Genomic DNA, 21,934 nt, shown 5'->3' with positions numbered 1-21,934 from the left:
ATCAGCTCCCTTAATCCAAGGAGCGTTCAGGAAGACCGGGAGAAATAAAGCAGATTAGAGCCTGACTCTTCCACCCTTTAAAGCAGGCTCAGCTTTGCGTTTTTTCTTTTGGTCCTCCTCAGCTTCCATCCTAGGCCCACCTTTCAGACTCCCGGAACTGGCGGAGTTTCCTGGGCTTCTGCGCAGCTGTTCCCGGTCGCCGTGGAAACCGATCAGCCAATCAGAGTGTGTGACCCATACTGGCAGACGCGGCAGGGAGCTTAGCGCGCTTTGGCGGTGGGCTTCTGCCGGTTCTTGTTAACGGACAGCGATGCTGAAGGCTAAGATCCTCTTCGTGGGTCCCTGCGAGGTGAGCCAGGGTTCAGGGGCTCCCTAGAACTGGGGTTGTTCCCTGGAGGTGCAGCTCGATGCCAGCTGAGGGCGGCAGCTCTCGCTACCCTGACCTGCCGAGCTGCCAGGCCTTCATCCAGTTCACCCCATCCAAGTAGTAGTACCCAGTCTTAAGGCCAGCGGGAATGAGGGGCGCCTCATGACTCCCCCTCGGAACCTTCCCTGCAAAAGGAATATGTCTATGGGATTAGAAAACTAGATTGTTTTCAATATAGGGACTTGGAGCAAGTGGCTATTGATATGAGGGAATCACTATCTGTGTGATTCACACTATACACCAAGTTAAAGTTCAGATGGGCCGAAACTACGCGTACACATAAATTAACTGTAGAAGGAAGCTGGGCGTAGCACCCCATGCCTGTAATAATACCAGGACTCAGGAGGCAGAGGGAGGAGTATGATCACAAGTTTAAGGCCAGCCTGAGCTACATACTGAGTTCTGGGACTGCCTGGGCTGCAATGTGAGATGTCTCGAATGACAAAATTAGATAGATAGATAGATAGATAGATAGATAGATAGATAGATAGATAGATAGAAGATTAATTCGTGAATCACCCAGATGGTTTGTTAAAGTTCAAATCCATGGGTCCCAGCTCAGAAGATTAGCTTATGTTAGGTTTTGATATTTGGTGACCATGTCTTGCTACATGGCTGGGACTGGCCTTGAATTCAAGATCCACCTACTTCAGCCTCCCAAGTACTGGGACCATAGGCTGTGTTACCATGCCCTGAACACCCTAGTTATGGTTCCTAAGTAGGTTGGGAAGAATGTATGCATTCAGATTTTGTACACAGAAACTTTTTTTTTTTTTTTGGTTCTTTTTTTCGGAGCTGGGGACCGAACCCAGGGCCTTGCGCTTCCTAGGTAAGCGCTCTACCACTGAGCTAAATCCCCAGCCCCAGAAACTTTTAATAATACTTTTAATTAAAAAAAGTTTTTTAATAAAAACTTTTCATCTGAGGTTGGCCCATGGACCAAACATGAGAACGTCTCACTCATAAGTGACTATAGGGCGAAGATATATTTTTAATCTTAAATTAGGAGGCTGGGGATGTAGCTGGATGGTAGAATGTTTGCCTAGCATACAGGAATCCCTGGATTCAATCCTCTTCACCATATAAAACCTTCATGGAACCTACCTCAGTTCCAGTGTTTGGAAGGTAGAGACAGTTCAAGGCCACACACCCCTGCTACAACAGTAAGTCTGAAGCCAGTCTGGGATACATGAAACCTGTCAGAGAAATTTCTAATCTTGATCTGGAGAAGTCACTAAGTACGCAGAGAAGCAAAGGATTGTTCAGGTTATCACCTCAGCGTACAAGACACTCAGGCAGGAGGTTGCCACAAGTTTGAGGCCACGTAGTGGTTTTGAGGCTAGCCTGGGGCAGGGACGAGAAGAAAGCTTAAAAGAAACGAGGGACTGAGGGGTTGGGGATTTAGCTCAGTGGTAGAGCGCTTGCCTAGCAAGCGCAAGGCCCTGGGTTCGGTCCCCAGCTCCGGAGGGGGAAAAAAAAAAGAAAGAAACGAGAGACTGGGGCTGGAGAGATGGCTCAGTGGTTAAGAGCACTGTCTGCTCTTCCAGAGGTCCTGAGTTCAATTCCCAGCAACCACATGGTGGCTCACAACCATCTGTAATGGGATCTGATGCCCTCTTCTGGTATCTGAAGAGAGCTGCAGTGTACTTATATAATAAAATAAATCTTAAAAAAAAAAAAAGAAAGAAAGAAAGAAAGAAAGGAAGGAAGGAAGGAAGGAAGGAAGAGTCGAGGGGCTGGAAAGATAGCCTGGTCACTAAGAACACATACTGCTCTCACAGGGAGATCTGAGTTTGGTTTGCAGCACCCATGCTAGTCGGCTCAGCTACCTATAGGTTCTAGTGCCAGGAGACCAGACACCTCTGGCCTCTGTGGGCACAGACACTCAACATGCACAGACCCAACCACAGACTGGACATAATGGTGCATGCATATAGTTCCAGCACTGAGGAAGCAGGGACAGGTAAATCTGAGTTAGGGCTCAGCCTCATGGACGGTGAGTTACAGGCCAGCTGGGCTACATAGTGAAACGTTGTATACAATAAAATTGAGTTTGGAGGAAGTTTGCAGAATATGTCACAAATCTAGGGCTGGTGATCACACATACTTTCATCACTTTCAAGGCTGAGGCAGGAGGAGTGACAGCTGGTGCCCAGCCTGAGCTACATAGCAAGTCCTTACCTCAGAGCAAGCAGTTGAGAGGACAGTATAACTGTCGAGAGGTCTGTGCTTTGCCCCTGGTTTCTCGGGATCTCATATAGCTTAGAATGACCTTGAACTCCTGATCCTTCTGCCTCTTCTCAACCTCTCCGCCCTTTCTTTCCCTTTTATCCTACACCTCATCCCTTTCTTCCATCCTGTAGAGTTTTACCAGGGCTCACTCAGGCTTAAGAGATTGCCTTCTGAGGAGAGAGGACCTTTGATTTATATTCAGGCATACACAGTATCCAGGCATACACAGGATGGTGCAAATACATAGAGAAGATCTGAAAAGCAGATCATAGCTCTGAGGAGGGAATGAGTGGGTGGGAGGATGGATGGGTGAGTGGGTGCTTGAGAAGATGGGAAAAGGATGATGATGGGTGGATGGAGTAATTGAATAGATAATGGGTAGGTGGATGGATGGATGGATGGATAGATGATGGGTGGATGGATGGATGGATGGATGGATGGATAGATGATGTGGATGGATGGGTGTGAGTAGGTGAGTAGATATATGGATGGATGGATGGATGGATGGATGGATGGATGGATGGATGGATGGATAGATGATGGGTGGATGGATGGATGTGAGTAGTTGAGTAGATATATGAATGGATGGATGGATGGATGGATGGATGGATGGATGGATGGATGGATAGATAGATAGATAGATAATGATGGATGATGAAGGTTAGATGATGGTGGAATGGGTGGGTGGATGGATGGGCATGACTGGGTGGTTGAGTAGATATGTGGATGAATGGGGGATGAGTGGGTGGTTGAATTGATGGATGGATGAGTAGAAACCTGGTTTGGGTGAGGCTCAGAAAGGCTATCTTACTGTCCTGTTGACTTTTTATGGGATATGTGATTACTAACATAAGGAGAAATGGGTTGCTGACTTGTGACCCAGCCAGCAAAGAGACAAACATCTGGGACTCACCATTGACCTTGATCCTCCTCGTGATGTCATATCGGTAACAGACTGACTGGCTGACGCTGTGGAGAGAAGCAGGGGAGGGTGGTGGGACACACACTTACCTGGAGTGCTGGCGTTGTTTGGACTCTGGTTTCCTGTTCTCAGATAACTGAGTACCAGACAGGCTGTAAGGAAAGGCATGCTGGGTCCCAGTCCAAGCTGTCCCATTGTGCTAGGGCAAGACAGAGAGCTCTTTGTCCTTGGGATCTCAAGGCTCATGGCCACTATTTCACCACACCTAGCAGTCTAAGCTAACGTGGACTTACCTTCTTGCTACCTTGGGCTAGGGTTACAGGTATGTGCCAGCATGCAAGGTAGGTGAGGCCTCCTGTGTGGTTTCTCTCTCGGCTCTATTTGCTCTTGATTTTACAGAGTGGCAAAACAGTGCTGGCCAACTTTCTGACTGAATCTTCAGACATCACTGAATACAACCCAACACAAGGTGTGAGGTGAGCCTGCTCCATATGAGTCTCTGAAGCAGCTGTGAAGTGTCATTTACTCACTCCCTTGGGTTCTGGGCATATTCCAAAGCCGCTTCTTAATCAGGGAGCCTGCTGTGCTGTTTGTGTTTTCAGGATCCTAGAGTTTGAGAACCCACATGTCACAAGCAACAACAAAGGCACAGGCTGCGAATTTGAGCTCTGGGACTGTGGTGGCGACTCCAAGTAAGTTTCCTTTCACATAGCTCCGCTTGGACAGGTGACTGACAGAAAGCAGGGTCAGGGTTGGGTGGCTCAGTGGTAGAGCCCCTGCCTAGAACCCCCCAGTGAGGGGCTGGGGGCGTGGCTCAGCGGTAGAGCCCCTGCCTAGAATCCCCCAGTGAGGGGCTGGGGGCGTGGCTCAGTGGTAGAGCCCCTGCCTAGAATCCCCCAGTGAGGGGCTGGGGGCGTGGCTCAGTGGTAGAGCCCCTGACTAGAATCCCCCAGTGAGGGGCTGGGGGCGTGGCTCAGTGGTAGAGCACCTGCCTAGAATCCCCCAGTGAGGGGCTGGGGGCATGGCTCAGTGGTAGAGCCCCTGCCTAGAATCCCCCAGTGAGGGGCTGGGGGTGTGACTCAGTGGTAGAGCACCTGTCTAGAATCCCCCAGTGAGGGACTGGGGCATGGCTCAGCGGTAGAGCACCTGTCTAGAATCCCCCAGTGAGGGACTGGGGCATGGCTCAGCGGTAGAGCACTTGCACTGTATGTGTAAAGCCCCCAGTGCTGTAATAATAACAACAACAATAACAATAATGAACACTGAGAAGCGAGGACACCTGCCCTACAGCTCTCCTGACTTCCTTTCCACATGTCAGGTTTGAGTCCTGCTGGCCAGCCCTGATGAAGGATGCTCATGGAGTGGTGATTGTCTTCAACGCTGATATCCCAAGCCACCTAAAGGAAATTGAAATGTGGTATTCCTGCTTTGTCCAGCAACAGTTCCTCCAAGACAGTCACTGCATGCTTGTGGCCCACCACAAACCGGGGTCTGGAGGAGACAAGGGCAACCTGGCTTTGTGTAAGCACCCTGGACTTTCTTCTCTTGCTTTGGTCTTCAGTGTTTGAAGCCTGTGTGTGTGTGTGTGTGTCTGCCTGCCTGAATGTACATATATATACCTCTCGTGTACAGGTGTTCATAGAGGCATGAATTAGTAGTGAGGTACTTGCCTAGAATCCCCTGTGAGGGGCTGGGGGCGTGGCTCAGTGGTAGAGCCCCTGCCTAGAATCCCCCAGTGAGGGGCTGGGGGCGTGGCTCAGTGGTAGAGCCCCTGCCTAGAATCCCCCTGTGAGGGGCTGGGGGTGTGGCTCAGTGGTAGAGCACCTGCCTAGAATCCCCTGTGAGGCGCTGGGGGTGTGGCTCAGTGGTAGAGCCCCTGCCTAGAATCCCCCAGTGAGGGGCTGGGGGTGTGGCTCAGTGGTAGAGCCCCTGCCTAGAATCCCCCAGTGAGGGGCTGGGGGTGTGGCTCAGTGGTAGAGCCCCTGCCTAGAATCCCCCAGTGAGGGGCTGGGGGCGTGGCTCAGTGGTAGAGCCCCTGCCTAGAATCCCTCAGTGAGGGGCTGGGGGCGTGGCTCAGTGGTAGAGCACCTGCCTAGAATCCCCAGTGAGGTGCTGGGGGCGTGACTCAGTGGTAGAGCCCCTGCCTAGAATCCCCAGTGAGGGGCTGGGGGCGTGGCTCAGTGGTAGAGCCCCTGCCTAGAATCCCCCAGTGAGGCGCTGGGGGCGTGGCTCAGTGGTAGAGCCCCTGCCTAGAATCCCCTGTGAGGCGCTGGGGGCGTGACTCAGTGGTAGAGCCCCTGCCCAGAATCCCTGAGTGATATGGCAGGATACAGCTCTGTGACAGAGCACTTGGGTTCCTTCTGTAGCACCACACAAACAAAAGCCAAAAACAAGGACCTGCCAGTGCCTGCTTTGGTATTTTCCCTATTGCAGAGGGCAGGGTTGTTCGTTTATTTGTTTGTTTAGGGGGCAGATCTTTTTTTTTTTTTTTTTTTTCCGGAGCTGGAGACCGAACCCAGGGCCTTGCGCTTGCTAGGCAAGCGCTCCACCACTGAGCTAAATCCCAACCCCCTCGGTTTTTTTTTTGTTTGGTTTTTTTTTTTTTTTTTTTTTTTTTTTTTTTTCTTGACAGAGAGTCCCTGTAGCCATGACTGTCCTGAAACTCGTTTTGTAGACTAGATTGCCCTCAAACTCAGAGGTCCACCTGCCTCTGCTTCCTGATTTCTGGGATTAAAGGTGTGCACCACCACCACCACCACCACCCACGGGGCAGTTTCTTCTTTTTTTTTTTTTTTGGTTCTTTTTTTTTTTTTTTTTTTTTTTTTTTTGGTTCTTTTTTTCGGAGCTGAGGATCGAACCCAGGGCCTTGCGCTTCACGGGGCAGTTTCTTAAAACCATTTTTGTCAAGCAGGTTAAGACTTGAGAAGTTCAGCACATTCCTGCACATGTGTCTAGCACATGTGTCTAACCTCCTCAGCGCTGGAGAGACTAAGCAGGAGGACCAAGAGTTCTAGGCATGCCTGGGGTACTTTGGGAGTCCTGCAAGGGAGGGAAGGAAAAAAGGAGAGAGAGGAGCAGCAAAGCAGTGTTCCAGAAGCCTGGCTTGTCAAAGCTAGAAAGTGTTCTTTGTTCACTCTTGAAGCCTAATTAGCCTCATTTCCCCTTTGGAGCTCCCCCCTTGAACAAGTTGAAGCTGGTGCACTCAAATCTGGAGGAAGACCCCGAGGAGGTCCGGGTGGAGTTCATCAAGTATTTAAAAAGCATCATCAACTCCATGTCGGAGAGCAGAGACCGTGAGGAGATGCTCATCATCACCTAGTGTCCCTGTGCTGCTGCCTCCCAAAGGACGCTGACCCCCCAGACAGAGCTGACGTCCCACCCAGCCGCTGACAAGCCCTTCTCCTATGGCTGCAGTTCCTTATCTGCTACAAGGGTCCAGGAAGAGTCAGGCATGGTGGCACACGCCTGTGATCCTAGCTCTGGAGAGGCTGAGGTAGGAGGGTTGAGAGTTCAAGGCCAGCCTGGGCTACATAGGGAGCCCTTATCTCATCCCGTCTGCAGAAGCCACCCTGCTTGCCTGTCTCAGCGGTCCTTCATAAACATATCCTTCTGGCAGCCCTAGTACTGTATTTTCAGGTTGAGCTGTTTACTGGTGATTAACGGGATGAAGTGGCCCAAAGCAAATTGATGGCGTGATCTCTGGGGTCCCCAAGTGCAGAAAGGGAACACGTGCTGTCAGAGAGTCAACAATGGGGACAGTGAGATGGTTCACTTGCTGCCAAGCCTGAAAACCCAAACTCAATACCCAGAACCCACTTAAAGGTGGAAGGAGAGATCCGACCCCACAGAGTAATCCTCTGACCTGGAGGGAAGGATCTGTGGGCAAGAGCTCATGCTAAGGTCCTGGGTTCAGATCCCTGCACCCACACTGGGCAGCTATGATTGTAACTCTAGTTCCAGGAGAGCCAAAGCCTTCCTCTAGTCCCGGGGCACCTCCCCACATATAGCATATGCTCACACAGACTGCATTAGACACGTTTCTGTTGCTATAATAAACACCCTGACAAGACAACTCAGAGAAGACTTTATTAGGTTTACAGTTTCAGAGAGGCAGTGTCCATCAAGACAGGGAGGTGTGGCAGCAAGAGGAAACGAGGCTCATCCCGAACTACAGACGCATGCTGACATGACTCCTCAAACAAGGTCACACCTCTTAAACCTCCTAAACTGTGTCATCAATCAGGAGCCCAAGGCTATGAGGGACAACTTATTCACACAACACACAAACACAATAAACATAAATCAGTCTTTTTTTAAAAAAAAATCAATACAAAGTGTCTTTAAAAAGGAATACAAGGGGCTAGGAGATGGCTGCGTTGGTAGAGCACGTGGCTTGCAAGCACGAGGACCTGAGTTCAGTCCCCCAGACCCATGAAAAAGCTGGGCATTGTGGCATGTCCTTACAATCCCACCACTGGGCAGGGCAGAGACAGGCAGATCCTGGGGGCCTGTGGCCAGCCAGCGTATGCTGTTCGGTGAGCTTCTAGCCCATGGAAGATCTTTTCTCAGACATAAAAATGTGGTCTGGTGGGGTTGGGGATTTAGCTCAGTGGTAGAGCGCTTGCCTAGCAAGCGCAAGGCCCTGGGTTCGGTCCCCAGCTCCGGAAAAAAAAAAAAAAATGTGGTCTGGTGAGAGGGATCAGTGATCAGTCTATTGGCCACACAAGCTTGAGCACCCGGATTCAGAGTCCCGGAACTCATGTCAGGCAATATGGCGGCTGTCCGTAATCCCAATATGAGAGAAGCAAAGACAAAATCCCCAGGGCAGGCTGGCTGCCTAGACAAGCTGGAATAGACCAGCTCTGGGATCAGCTAGAGACCTTGACTTAATAAGTGAAGAGAAATGAAGTGGGCCCCTGAAGGCAGGCACAGACACATAGGAAAATAGATGTGTCTGAATGACCAACTACCAAGACTGTCTCCTCTGGCCTCCACACCCATGCACACACACACACACACACACACACACACACACACACACACACACACACGCACGCACTCACATACAAAAGGACACTGGTTATCTTGGCACACGCTTGTACTCACAGCTGCCAGGACGTGAGAGCTGGAGAATCATGTTACCTTCAACTTTATAGCAATTTCAAGGCTAACCTGGGCTACATGAGACCCTGGAAGTCTCTAACCAAACAAGAAATAGGATCTATGAGATCCACGGTGACAGAGGTTCCAAGATTGGGCTCAGCATTCCCTGCAGTTACCGTTCTCGATGAAACTCGATGGAAATGACTAACAGTAACGAGCAAGACTAGTAAGGTGACTGCACAGGTGACGGTGTGTGCAAACGTGACGGACTGAGTGGCAGGGGAGCTCACTCCTGCAGACTGTTCTCTGACCCCCACATGCACCCCTCAGCATGCTCACAAGTATGCACAGAGACACACAGAAAATAAAAACAAAATAAGAACTCCACCTCTATCTCTTGTCTCATTCTGAGACTACTTGATATGAAGGTCAGAAGTCCGAAGTTGACACCTACTGGGTCCAAATCAAAGCACCACCAGCGCCATACTCACTCTGGAGGAGCCAAGGGAGTTGTTTGGTTTTGTTCTTTCGGGGAGGAAGGGATGAGATAGATCTCACTCTGTAGCCCTGGCTGGCCTAGAACTCACTTTGTAGACCTGTAAGGGAAGGGTCCGGGGGTTACCTGGAAGAGAATGGGGGACGAGACGTGAAGAAGGATGCCAAGACAAGAGTCTGATCAAGGCGACAATTTTATTTTTCCCCAAGGCTGAATTTATACCATAACATGGGTAACAGAGGGAGGGGGGAAGTAAGAAACATTTATGCAGGCCGAGGACACAATATTCATGTGGTCAGGGAATCAGCTGATGTTGACAGGATGTCAGAAAGGTCACAGGTTTGTCATATCTATTGGTCAGCAGGATGTTGGTTTTTCAGAAAGGTTACAGGTCATCGCATTGGGTATCTTGACGTATCATATTATTATTCATCTTGACCAGCAGATTTGTATAAGTCTTCTGCAGCTGGCTGGGGATTTTTCATGAACCCAGTCATACTTAATTCTAACCACAATAACATCAAAATGGAAAAAAGGAAAAGCTCTTGGTGCTCTGAAATGAAAAGCCCTACCCATCCTGCTCTTGGTTCATTCCAGTCCAGGCTATCTATCTATCTATCTATCTATCTATCTGTCTGTCTGTCTGTCTGTCTGTCTGTCTGTCTGTCTGTCTGTCTGTCTATCTATCTATCTATCCTATCTATCTATCCATCCATCCATCCATCCATCCATCCAAGTTCGGTGTAGCTCAAACTCCCTATGTAGCAGAGGATAACCTTGAATCCCCAATCCTTCTGCCTCCACTTCTCACTGGCAGCCACTACCACCCCCCCCCATTTCTTAGCCAAGTGCTCTACCTACAGAGCTATGGGCCTCTATCTGGTTCTTTAGACAGACTTTGAAAACATGCCTCTTGTTTCCAAAGCCTCAGTGTGGACTTTTTCTTCAGCCCAGGTCTACTTAGATCCTAGATTCTCAACCTATGAAAATCAAAATGAACCTCACCTTCTACATCTATAGTCATACCAGAGTTTTGTGCTAAGTTTCTACTCATAGAAACCTGTTTCAACTACACATTAAAAATACATATTTTTTGGGAGCTGGGAAGATGGCTCAGTCAATACAGCACCTGCTGTGAGAGCCTGAGGACCGGAGTTCAGATTCACAGCCTCATTGTACAGCAGCCTGGCATGGTGGTGGCTGGTGGCACCTGCAGTTTCAGAAATGGACAGATCCCTACCACCTGCTGGTAGCCGATTAGCCAAACTGATGAATTTCATTAAATATGAGTTTTAAAAGAGATGGCTTAGTGGTAAAGTGCTTGGGGAGCAGATTTTGGATTCCCAACACACATAAAAGCCATGTACCGAGGCACTCTTTGGGGTTGGGGGCAGAGACGGAGGGATCTCAGTGGCTTGCTGGCCAGCCAGTTTAGCAAATCAGTAAACTAAAGATTCGGTAAGGAACCCTATTTCAAAACTATAGATGGGAGAGTGATTTAGGAAGGCTGGTGGTATGGGTCTCTGGACTGTACACACACACACACACACACACACACACGAGCCTGTGACCTGAACACACACGGGCCAGAAGAGGGCATCTGGTGCCATGGACTAGCATTCCACTTGTGTCCTGGAGTGAACATCTAGTTGAAGGTTAACTTAGAACAAACAAGCCGTTAGTAGTTTTTAAGATTTCTTCCTACCGAGGCGCTTACGTATAGGTTATGCTGTATCACATAATAGCCATAGGTTCCTTTGGTCCACTTTATTAAAGTTCCACATAGGAAACGCAGTGTCTGAAACAGCTCCAAGGCTGTTATAAAGGGACTTTATGCGTACTATTTACCCTAAGTACTTACAAGGCAAATTCTGTGTTTGAATGGTCAAAATACAAGAGGAAGAATTTCTCCCCTTAAAGGTTTGGCTAGTAATCAGTGCACTACGTTTCCCATAGTTCCTGGGGCAGCTTCTCTTGCATTTCCTAGAGGGCTGTTCGCCCTTTGCTCTGGCCTTGAGCATCCGTGGGAATTAACAGCAGCACTATGCCCGTCAGCATTGTTTAAATCAAAGATCGTATTCTGTTCTTTATCGTTCCCTTACTCTGGCTTCTGCTCCTTCACTCGCTGGCTTCTGGAGCCCAAATAATCTGAGAACGGTTACCGCTGCTACTCGGCGAAGCAGGAAGCTGTGCCTACCGAAGCACTCTGGGAGTTGTAGTTCTGGTTCCCTTACAGGCCCCGGCTTGTCTTGCTCTGCCTCCTCCCACACAGAAGTGAGCATAAAGTGGTGTTTAGCGCGTAGGCAGGATGAAAGCTGTGAGGGTTAGCAACAGATCTGCGTATGATCTTGCTGATCACCAGCCACCACCACCGCGGAGCCAATGAATTTCCTGTCGCGAGCCCAGCCGGCCGGCTGGCCGGCTAACGGACTTGCCGCTGAGAGTTCTGGGAAATGTAGTTAGGCACGAGCAAGCTACCGTTAGTTGCCGGACTGCGGCGGGAACCGTGGCTCCGCAGGTGTTCGCGGCTCGAATCAGCCTTCTACGGTGAGGATTTTCAGCCCGGTAATTAGGACCAGACCCGGGATTGGATGCCGGGCGTAGCGTAGGACACCTCTCCAGTCCTGAAACCCCCGGTGATGTGCCTCTGGGTTAACCGTCTAGGTTCCTTCATTTTGTCCGGAATAGCAGAATGAATCCTGGTGATCGGAGCGAATCCATAGAAGGGGCCGGATTGGAGCAATCAAATGCTGTCCATGGGGTGGGAGAATGACTCAGGGGTTAGAGAGCTTGTGCAATCTTGAGAAACTGCTCGAATCCCCAGGAACACCTCCCTCCCTACAAAAAAGGGGGCGCAGACACACAACCCACTTGCGAGGATCGCTAGAGCGGCCGGCCTAGCCTACCTACAAGTTCAGAGACGTAACCTGACTCTAGGGAATGAAGTTGGGAGTAATAACTTCCTCTGGCTCCTACAGTTGGAAAGAAGCTTACGCACATATGTTAGCATTCATACATCACATACAATAAATATTGATGGGTGCCGCCCAGCCATAGTCCTCCTCTATTAAAGAAGAGGGAACCGGGGTCAGAGAGAGCAGCTTCACTGCTTCCTAAAAGCAAACAAGCACAACACTCCAATACGTGAGAGATGTGTGCGTTGATTTTTTGTTTGGTTTTTATTTGTTTGTTTGTTTGTTTTGGTTAGTTGATTTTTTGTTTGTTTGTTTGTTTGCTTGCTTTGGGGGATTTTTTTTGCTTTCTTTTTTTTTATTTTTTGATTTTTGCATCTGTATGGGGGGAGGGCATGTAGTGGTCAGATAAAACTTTCTGGGTTCAGAAATTAATCCTTTCCTTTCGCCATGTGGGTCTGGAGGATTAAACTCAAGCAATCAAGCTTTGCAGTGATCAAATTCACCTGCTGAGCCATCTCACTACCCTAGGCTGGCTTGGGACTTGTAGTCATCCTCCTGCCTCAGCTTCCCCCCAGTCCTGGGATTGCAGGCTTTAGGAGGTCACGATTAATAAGTAAGTAAATATATAGCAGGCCGGTTGCCTGTGATGCCAGTGCTCATGAGCAGAGACAGGAAGACCAAGGCTAATTTGAGGCTAGCCTGATCTACATAGCAAGATCCAGACCAGGCAGGACTACATAGTAAAACCTCGTCCCCTCCCACCACCAAAAAAAAAAAAAAAAAAAAAAAAGAGTGGGGAGTGAAATGACTAATCCTGTGAAAGTGCTTGCCAGCAAGCGTGACAGCCCGATGCCAGTCCCCAGGACCCACATAACAAAGCAAGGAATAATGGACACACTAGTAACCCCATGTCTTGCTGGGGAAGTTAGCTGACCAGCCACCCCAGTCAAATCAGGGACCATGAATTACGATATCAAGAGAGCAGGTCTCACAAAACAAAGTGGACGGTGACTTTGGAAGGTCACCTAAGGTTGACGTCTTGCCACCACATGCACCTGCGCGTATATAAACACAAACCAGTGTTTGTACATGGGTTCTACGTCTCCAGCTCAGCCATTTGACTGGACCATCCCAGCATGCCCCACACCCCACACCCACACCCCATGCCCAGACCAAATTACTTCCTTTCCTATTTGCAAATGGCATTTCTTTTAAAGCTCTAGTTTCTCAAAGTATAATAAGTTTAGAATAATTTCAATTTAGATTGTCTGAGGGATAAGATAGGAAGGATTTTTCCTTTATGTTCCCCCCCACCCCCCTTTTCAGTGTAGGAATTAAATCCAGGGAATTTCACATACAAAGCAAGTGTTCTTCTAAACCTACTGGAGACCTGTCTTTGTTTATATAAGGCTATAATTTTTATTATTTACTAGTAGGTATTTGTAGTATATTAACATTTCTTTTTTTTTAAAGATTTATTTATTTTATGTATGAGTACACTGTAACTGTCTTCAGACATTCAGACACACCAGAAGAGGTCATCAGATCTCTTTACAGATGGTTGTGAGCCACCATGTGGTTGCTGGGAATTGAACTCAGGACCTCTGGAAGAGCAGTCAGTGCTCTTTTTTTTTTTTTTTTTTTTTTTTTTTTTTTTTTTTCTCAGAGCTGGGGACCGAACCCAGGGCCTTGCGCTTCCTAGGCAAGCGCTCTACCACTGAGCTAAATCCCCAACCCCCAGTCAGTGCTCTTAACTGCTGAGCCATCTCTCCAGCCCCAGAAAGCTGTATTTTGGTTTGTTGTTTGGTTGGTTTTCTTTGTGTTTTGTTTTGTTGGACAGGGTTTCTCTATGTAACCCTGGCTGTCCTAGAACTCACTCTGTAGACAGGCTGGCCTCAAACTCAGAGATCCACCTACCTTTACCTTCCAAGTGTGTCCCAATTAAAGGCATGCACCACAACTGCTGTGCTGCTTTTGCTGAAGACCTGAGTTCAGATCCCAGCACCCCGCTTGGGTAGCTAGCAACCACTTAAAATTCCGTAGCCAGGGGATCTGGCACCCTCTTCTGGACTCCATGGGCACCTAAACACACATGCATGTGCTCACACAAACATACACATAAAATAATGAAAAGGGAATATTCAATTAAAAAATACATTGTGGTGGGGGTGGGGTGGGGAGCCCAGTGGCATACTCCTTATCCCAGAAGCAGAAGTAGGAAGACGCCACAAGTTCAAGATTAGCCTCAATAGCGTAGTAAGAACCAGGCCAGTAAAGGCTGTGTGGAAAGACATAAACAAAACAACCAAAACACCAGAAGTAAGCTGAGCATTGCAGTGCACACCTTCAATCCCAGCACTCAGGACGCAGAGGCAGGCAGATCTCTGAGTTCAAGGCCGGCCTGGTCCATGTTTGGGTCTAACAAGAATTTAAAAGAGGAAGTATGGCTGGAGAGGTGGTGCTGTCAGAATGTTTGCCTGGTATACACAAAGCTCTGGGCTCCACCCCCAGCACCACGTACACTAGGTGAGACGGTGCCTGCCCGTAATCCCAACACTTGCAAAGTGGAGGCAGGAGGATCCGGAGTTTAAGGTTATCCTTAGCTACATAGTGAGTTTGAGGTCAGCCTGGGCTACAAAAGGCAAACATGGTCATAGGCCTTTAATTCAAAGACTTGCCCAGCTAACTCATGAAAGAGGAGGAAAGATAAGGGGAAAGGAGGGGAGGGAAGAGGGCCAGGTATCCACCCGATGACCCTTGTTTCTTCTAGAGCTCTAAAGCTCTCCCATTCCTCATGGTCTACAGGTGAGGAAGCTTCTGGGACGTGCAGCACCTCTACAATGGAAACGAGATCTTCATCATCAGCTTCAGATGTGTTCTTGGAACCCTGGTAAGAGCAGGACCCACAGGAGCCTGTGCCCCCTTTGCCTTGGGCTGAAAAGCAGTTGAACCCTCCACCCTATCCAAACTGAGATCCAAACTATATGGAGCCTGGTGTGGTCCTCACACTCCTGAGGTGATCACCGGAGTATGGAGGCCCTCCCGTCTGTTATCTTTATGTGGCTGTGTCCTCTGTAACCCCTGAAGAGTTGCTTTAGGACCTCTATTAGGCTCTTCCTGGTTATCCTCAGTGGCTTCCTAGCCAACCCTCATGCCACAGTGTGGCTCGGGGCAGGTGTCGACAACCGTATCTCCCCCTTGCTTCACAGAGCCTGGACTCAGTGTCCAGTGGGTGCCCTGTGTGCTAGCCAGGTCCTTTCTCAGGAATACACAGGAGAGCCTTTTCCAGGGAGAGAGAGGAGTTGGGGGTTGGACACAGTAGACTCGAGCTGGATTTGGGGGTTCACAGCTGTGACCCAGCACTTTGGGAGGCAGGTGTAAGGGTCAGTGTGACCTATACAGTGATTCTGTCTGCGACAAAACTCGATGAGAGCAGCCGTAGCCACACCCTCTCAGGACCAACCAGTGGTTCAGCACATAATGAAGCCAGGACTCCTCTCCAGTATTGAAGCAGCATTTGTTCTACTAGTTGCTGGGTGTGTGGAAATCAACAGCTTCTCAATGACTTTACTGTCACTGACCAGCGCCACTCTCCACCTGCCCAGCCCAGTGATGCACAGCCACTAGCTAGAATCAGCCTCTGGTCCCTGTGCATAGTTGAACACGCTGGGGCAAGTTCTTGAACTTCTCTGAGCTTCTGTTTCTGTGTATATGAGTATCAGATAAAATAACAGATGAGGATTGGGGGCATGGCTCAGTGGTAGAGCCCCTGCCTAGAATCCCCATGAGGGGCTGGGGGCGTGACTCAGTGGTAGAGCCCCTGCCTAGAATCCCCCAGTGAGGGGCTGGGGGCATGGCTCAGTGGTAGAGCCCCTGCCTAGAATTGCCCAGTGAGGAGCTGGGGGCGTGGCTCAGTGGTAGAGCCCCTGCCTAGAATCCCCCAGTGAGGGCTGGGGGCGTGGCTCAGTGGTAGAGCCCCTGCCTAGAATCCCCTGTGAAGGGCTGGGGGCGTGGCTCAGTGGTAGAGCCCCTGCCTAGCACACACAAAGCCTTGGGTTTGATCTCGATGCCCAGATAGTATATTAAATTAGTAGGTTTAAAGGAACTTTGTAGATTACAGAGTGCTTACCACATGGAAGTTCTTTTTTATTATGATTTACATGTGATTTTTTTTTCTGTTTTTGGTTTTTGAAACAGTTTCACTGTGTAGACTAGGTTGACCCGAAACTTGTAATAGTCTCACCTCATCTCCTGAAGTGTGGGGTCACACGTGTGAGTCGCACACTCAGCTCCTTCCTATACATGATTAGTATTCGCTCTTTGCCCAGCAGAGCAGTATCAAGCCCAGCTTTCCTCTCTCTCTTGCCCTTGATCTCCCGACAGCTGACCCAGACCTCTCCACACCACAGCCACCAGAGTCCTTGTAAGCGTTCAGCAGCACTCCACCCTGGCTGTTCCCTCAGTTCTACCAGGACTCTGCCCTTGGGTGCCATTAATCAGCACCCCATCGGCAGCCTCCCCAGCGCGTGCCAGCCACACCTTCCACTCGGTGACCAGCAGAGCTCAGGTTTTCCCTCCCACACCCCTCACACCCACCTCCCCTCAGACCTCCCTCCATCCTCAACCCTGCCTCCCACCCCACCCCCACCAGCTGTGTGAGCTGTAGTTGGTGAGCTTTCCCTTGGATTTAACAGAAATCAAATGAGCCCAGAAAAGAAAAGGAAAAATAAGTTGTAATCTCACTGAGACTGCCATAGTTTATAACCTGCTTTTAACCCTCAGCTGGGTGGGGGGCAGCCTTGGTGTTAGCCCATAATTTGGGAGTATGAGGCAGGCGGATCAGGAGTTAGAAAGATAACTCAGTGGTTAAGAGTTCTTATCATTCAGTCATGAGGACCAGAGTTAAAAGCCCAGCACCTACACAAGTGTCACTCTTCCCTGCAGACCTAGCCCCAAGGAAGGGATCAGAGACAGGGGGATTGCTGGGACTTGTCCACTTCCAGCCCAGATGACATGATGCCCAGACCCTGCCTCTACACAGACACCAAGACACAGATGCACACAAATAGATAATTTTAAAAAACAGTCTTTTTCCAAAAAGGCTTGGTGGATGGCACCTTTAATCCCAGCATGCAGAGGCAGAGGCAGGCAGATCTATGGGAGTTCAAGGCCAGCCTGGTCTACCTAGAGTAGTCCAGGCCAACCAGGGCTACACAGCGATACCTGGTTTCAAACAAAAACAGAACAAAAAAGGTGTCCATCTCTTGCTGTGGCTGTGGCATAGGATGGATGGATCACTAAATAACTAAGGGTAGAGCATTTATGTGCAAATCCATGGGTTCTGTCCTGTGTAGTTCATAAACCTGCAGTCCTATTGTTAAGAGTAGACCTCAGGAGCATCCTTGGTGCTGGGTGTGGTGGTGTACTTGGGAGGCAGAGGCAGGTGGATCTCTGAGTTTGAGGCCAGCCTTATCTACATAGTGAGTTTCAGGATAGCCTGGGCTACTCAGAGAGAAACCCTGTCTTTCAAAAGAAAAAAAAAAAAAAGCATCCTTAGCTATACAGAGTTTGAGGCCAGCCTGGACAACAGGAGGCCTTGTCTTAGATAGATAGATAGATAGATAGATAGATAGATAGATAGATAGATAGATAGATAGATAGATAGAAGGATAAATAAACAAACCCACAAAAGCCCTGGTCCCTTAAGATTACCAACTTAGATCTCGTTGTACTGTATGCAGCAGGTCCTCTGGATCCCGGAGGGCAAAGGCTTATTCATGAATCTTTTTGTTGAGGTAACAGGACCACATTTGAATCTTCGATGTTTTTAAGAGTTCACCTTACCTTGGCAGTGGTCTGCAAGTTAATCCTGTGAAGCGACCTCACACAGCCCCTCTGGGGAAGTCTTGCGGCGCCCATGCTGAAGAAAGAACGCCTCAGCATGTTCATCCACCTTCCCTTGGCCTCGGGAGCTCCTGGAGGGAAAGCTAGCTCCAAGCAGGAAAGAAGAAGGAAGAACTCTGAAGGACACAGATCAACCCAGCCTACAGTCCAGGTGAGTCCCGTCCAGTCGGAAGAGCCATTGTGTGACGTGTGTGCATTAGAGGGTCTGACAGAGGCCTTCTGTGTAAGCATGCGGGTTCTGTTGGATGGCTTGCCTGCCACCAGACAGGAGACGCCCTTAGTAGTGCTGTTCCTCCACTGCCTGGGAGAGAGAACACTGAGCCATGAGTGTGAATTACTTCCTTCATCCCCAGAGCCAAAATCCCTGACAGGGCTGGCGGGATAGCTCAGTGGTTAAGAGCACTTCAGAGGCCCCAAGTTTGATTTCCACACTGGCTAGTTTACAACCACGTATAACTCCAGCTCCAAAGGACTGACGCCCTTTCCATGCCTTTGAGGTCACCTACACACACAATGGTGCGAGCATGCGCGCGTGCGCACACGCGCACACACACACACACACACACACACACACACACAAGAAAGAAAGAAAGAGAGTTTAAAGATATACTATCTGACAGAAAGCAACCAATGAAAGGAAGAGTTTTTTCTAGCCTCGTGGTTTAGAGCAGCAGTTCTCAACCTGTGGGTCGTGAACCCTCGGGTCAAATGACCCCTTCACAGGGGTCACCTAAGACCATCAAGAAACACAGATATTTAAGTTATGATCCATAACAGTAGCAAAATTACAGTTATGAAGTAGCGATGAAAATAACTTTATGGTCCAGGGTGAGTCAGTACACCACGAGGAACTGTTTTAAAGGTCGTAGCCTTAGGAAGGCTGAGAGCCACTGGCTCTGAGGCTTCAGCCCTTCATACCAGGAAGGACACAGCGGTGCTCACAGCAGCAGGAGTGTGTGGCAAAGACTTCTCACATAGTGGTAGATAAGGAAGGGACAGAATAGACGGGGACCAGATGTGAGGATAATCCTCGAAGGCCTGCCCAGAGTAACCTATTTCCACAGACTGGGCCCTTCCCACTAAAATCTCCACAGCCTTCAGTGTAGCACCACGAGGTGCTGGAAAGATAGATGGTGTGGCCGTGCAGAGCACTTCCTGCTCTTGCAGAGACCCTGAATTTGGTTTCTAGCACCCACTTTGAGCAGCTCACAGCCAACCTGATGCCCTCCTCTGGTTTTCTCAAACACCAGCACTCATGTGGCCTGCCTACCCACACATGTAACATATAAGAATAGATCTAAACACAGCAGCATAAGCCAGGGATGGATCATTCAGAATGTGAGGACACCTCAGATTCAAACAGTAATTCCACAGAGTGTGGGAAGTCTTCTCCCCCTACTACTCTCTGACCCCGGAGAAACCACACCTGGGAGTAAGCCACAGGTGCTATCACGTGGAAATCCCACGTTGTGGTCAGTCCCTGGAACACCCCACTCGGAGTCTGCAGTCTTCCAGGTTCATCATAGGCTTGACCCGAAGCTGCACCTATTCCACAGGAGGCTTTCAGAGAGACCATAGCCAGTGCTGGACACGGAGAGCTGGGCGCTGTGCACTCTTGCAGTCCCAGCACATGGGAGACAGAAGAAGGTAGATCTCTGTGAGTTCAAGTGTGAGTGGCATAGTGTGACTCTGTCTCAAGGAAACAAAAGAGGAGGAGGAAGGGGAAGAAGGAGAAGGAAGGAGGATGTGGAGGAGGAGGAGGAGGAGGAGGAGGAGGCGGAAGAGGAGGAGAAGAAGGAGGAGGAGGAGGAGGAGGAGGAGGAGAAGAAGAAGAAGAAGAAGAAGAAGAAGAAGAAGAAGAAGAAGAAGAGAGAAGGAGAAGGAGAAGGAGAAGGAGAAGGAGAAGGAGAAGGAGAAGGAGAAGGAGAAGGAGAAGGAGAAGGAGAAAGGAGAAGGAGAAGAAGGAGGAGGAGAAGGAGAAGGAGAAGAAGGAGAGGAGAAGAGAAGAAGAGAAGAAGAAGAAGAAGAAGAAGAAGAAGAAGAAGAAGAAGAAGAAGAAGAAGAAGAAGAAGAAGAAGAAGAAGAAGAAGAAACAGGAAGGGGAAGAAGAATCAGAAGAAGGAGGAGGGAGAGGAGGAGGAAGAGAGAGAGAAAAAGATTACTGGAAGCCAGGCATGATGGCATACACTTGTAAAATCACAGAACTCAGACAACTGAAGTAGGAAGACCACAAGTTCAAGGCCTGCCTGGGCCAAATAATGAGAAGAGAAGAAAGGAGAGGAGAGCAGGGGAGAGTAGGAGAGGGGAGGGCAGAGGATGGGAGGGGAGAGGAGAGAAGAGAAGAGAAGAAGCCATCGATTCCCCTAAGGACTCAGTTGCATGGAAGATGCCATAGACCCGAGACCTCGGGTGACAGGACTCCAAGCGTCAGAAGTCCCTGTCCCTTGTAGTACTGGCCCTGTGCCACTGCTAGGCCGCCCAGATGGAAGTTTGACCCAAGCCCTTTGATCCAAGAAGATGCCCTCTGAATGACCATGCTGATACGCTGATCGAGGCTAGCATGGGCTGGGTGTGGACGCCTGGCCTTGGCTCCAGGCTCCTGCAGGCGTGATGAGGCTCTGACTCACCTTGCTAATCTAGACCGAGTCTCGGTGTACAGCTGAGCTTGGGCAAGCCTGTTTCGATTTAGCCCTTGTTTATGTCTCTCTCTCTCTCTCTCTCTCTCTCTCTCTCTCTCTCTCTCTCTCTCTCTCTCTCTCTCACACACACACACACACACACACACACACACACACAAACACACACACACACACACGCACACACATACACACATTTTTGCAATGGCACTTTTTCTTTTTGTGGGGACAGGGTTTCTCTGTAGCCCTGGCTGCCCTGGAACTCACAGAGACCATACAGTAAAGGCCTCCCTTCCCTCAACAGGTGTGTGAGGTGAAGGGATCAAGGAACTAACCAAAGAGGACTAGGATTCCCAACCCCCATGTAGCTTTGTGACCAGCCTGGTGTGGAAGGAAGCTGGAAACTACCGGAATGGTGGTTCACTGTCTGCACCGGCTCACTGCAGCAGCCTGGCTCCCTCCCGGGCACCCCCCTCTTATTGCTGCATGTTTTGGAGGTGTGTGTGTGTGTGTGTGTGTGCCTATCTGTCTCTGTGTGTGCATGTGCGCGCGTGTGTGTGTGTGTGTGTGTGTGTCTGCAGGCTTGCACATGCCAGCTTTCCTGAGTTGGCTATTTCTACTGTGGGCCCTGGGATCAAACTCAGGTTGTCAGACTGTTCACAGCAAGCACCTTTACTCGATGAGCCATCTCACCGGCCCATTTTTGTTCTTTTTTACTTTTGTATTACAATTTCCCTGTCGTTAGCAAAAGTAAAAATACTAGTGTGAGAAAACTTTAGATTGCTATCCTACAGGAATCATGGGTGACATTTGATTACTTGTGGAACACTTGCTGACTAAATGAATGTGCCTGTGTATGTTTATATATTTTCCCCGTTAACCACCCTTAAAAGATGATTCTCAGGCCGTTAGAGCCATACAGCCCTGCCATGGGATTCCTAGAAAAGACCCCTTGCCTGTTTTTATCAGCAGGCGGTCTTGCTCTTCTGGGCAATGCTGCTCTCAGCCACAAGAGGGAGATATTTGTCCATGAATGTCCCTTACAAAGCCTGCTTTAAACAGCAGCTCAGACACCTGCTCCTCTCTCCCCTCTGAGCCTCCTCCAGGGAACAGAAACCACTGAGTGTTTTATCCAGGTCACCCTGAGCCACTCCTAGCTCAGCCTGCTCTCTGTACCTATAAAAAACCACCTTGAGAGTTAGGCAGGAGGGTTCGTGCTGTGAGATAGGCAGGTAGATCTCTGTGAGCAATTCTGATCTGCATAGGGAGTTCCAGGACAGACAGACAGACAGACAGACA

At 49.4% G+C, this 21,934-nt stretch overlaps 1 protein-coding gene across 2 annotated transcripts; it reads left to right on the top strand.

The window, feature by feature from the left end:
• Positions 1 to 202: 202 nt before the first annotated feature.
• Positions 203 to 21,153, top strand: Ift22 (intraflagellar transport 22). 2 transcript variants are annotated; one of them, XM_032886776.1, is made up of 5 exons: positions 203 to 349; positions 3,981 to 4,057; positions 4,184 to 4,273; positions 4,900 to 5,102; positions 6,752 to 7,653. In XM_032886776.1, the coding sequence occupies exons 1-5, from the start codon at positions 311 to 313 to the stop codon at positions 6,898 to 6,900; spliced, it is 558 nt and encodes a 185-aa protein (XP_032742667.1). In that variant the 5' UTR covers positions 203 to 310; the 3' UTR covers positions 6,901 to 7,653. The 2 variants fall into 2 exon arrangements, with proteins under 2 accessions (XP_032742667.1, XP_032742668.1); XM_032886777.1 differs by lacking the exon at positions 6,752 to 7,653 and adding an exon at positions 21,133 to 21,153 and having other exon boundaries at positions 235 to 349; positions 4,900 to 5,170.
• Positions 21,154 to 21,934: the final 781 nt, after the last annotated feature.

The sequence above is a fragment of the Rattus rattus genome, chromosome 16, assembly GCF_011064425.1.
Source record: "Rattus rattus isolate New Zealand chromosome 16, Rrattus_CSIRO_v1, whole genome shotgun sequence".
Classification (NCBI taxonomy): Eukaryota; Metazoa; Chordata; class Mammalia; order Rodentia; family Muridae; genus Rattus; species Rattus rattus.
The sequence above is the reverse complement of the archived record's forward strand: the minus strand, read 5'-3'. Positions and strand labels throughout refer to the sequence as shown.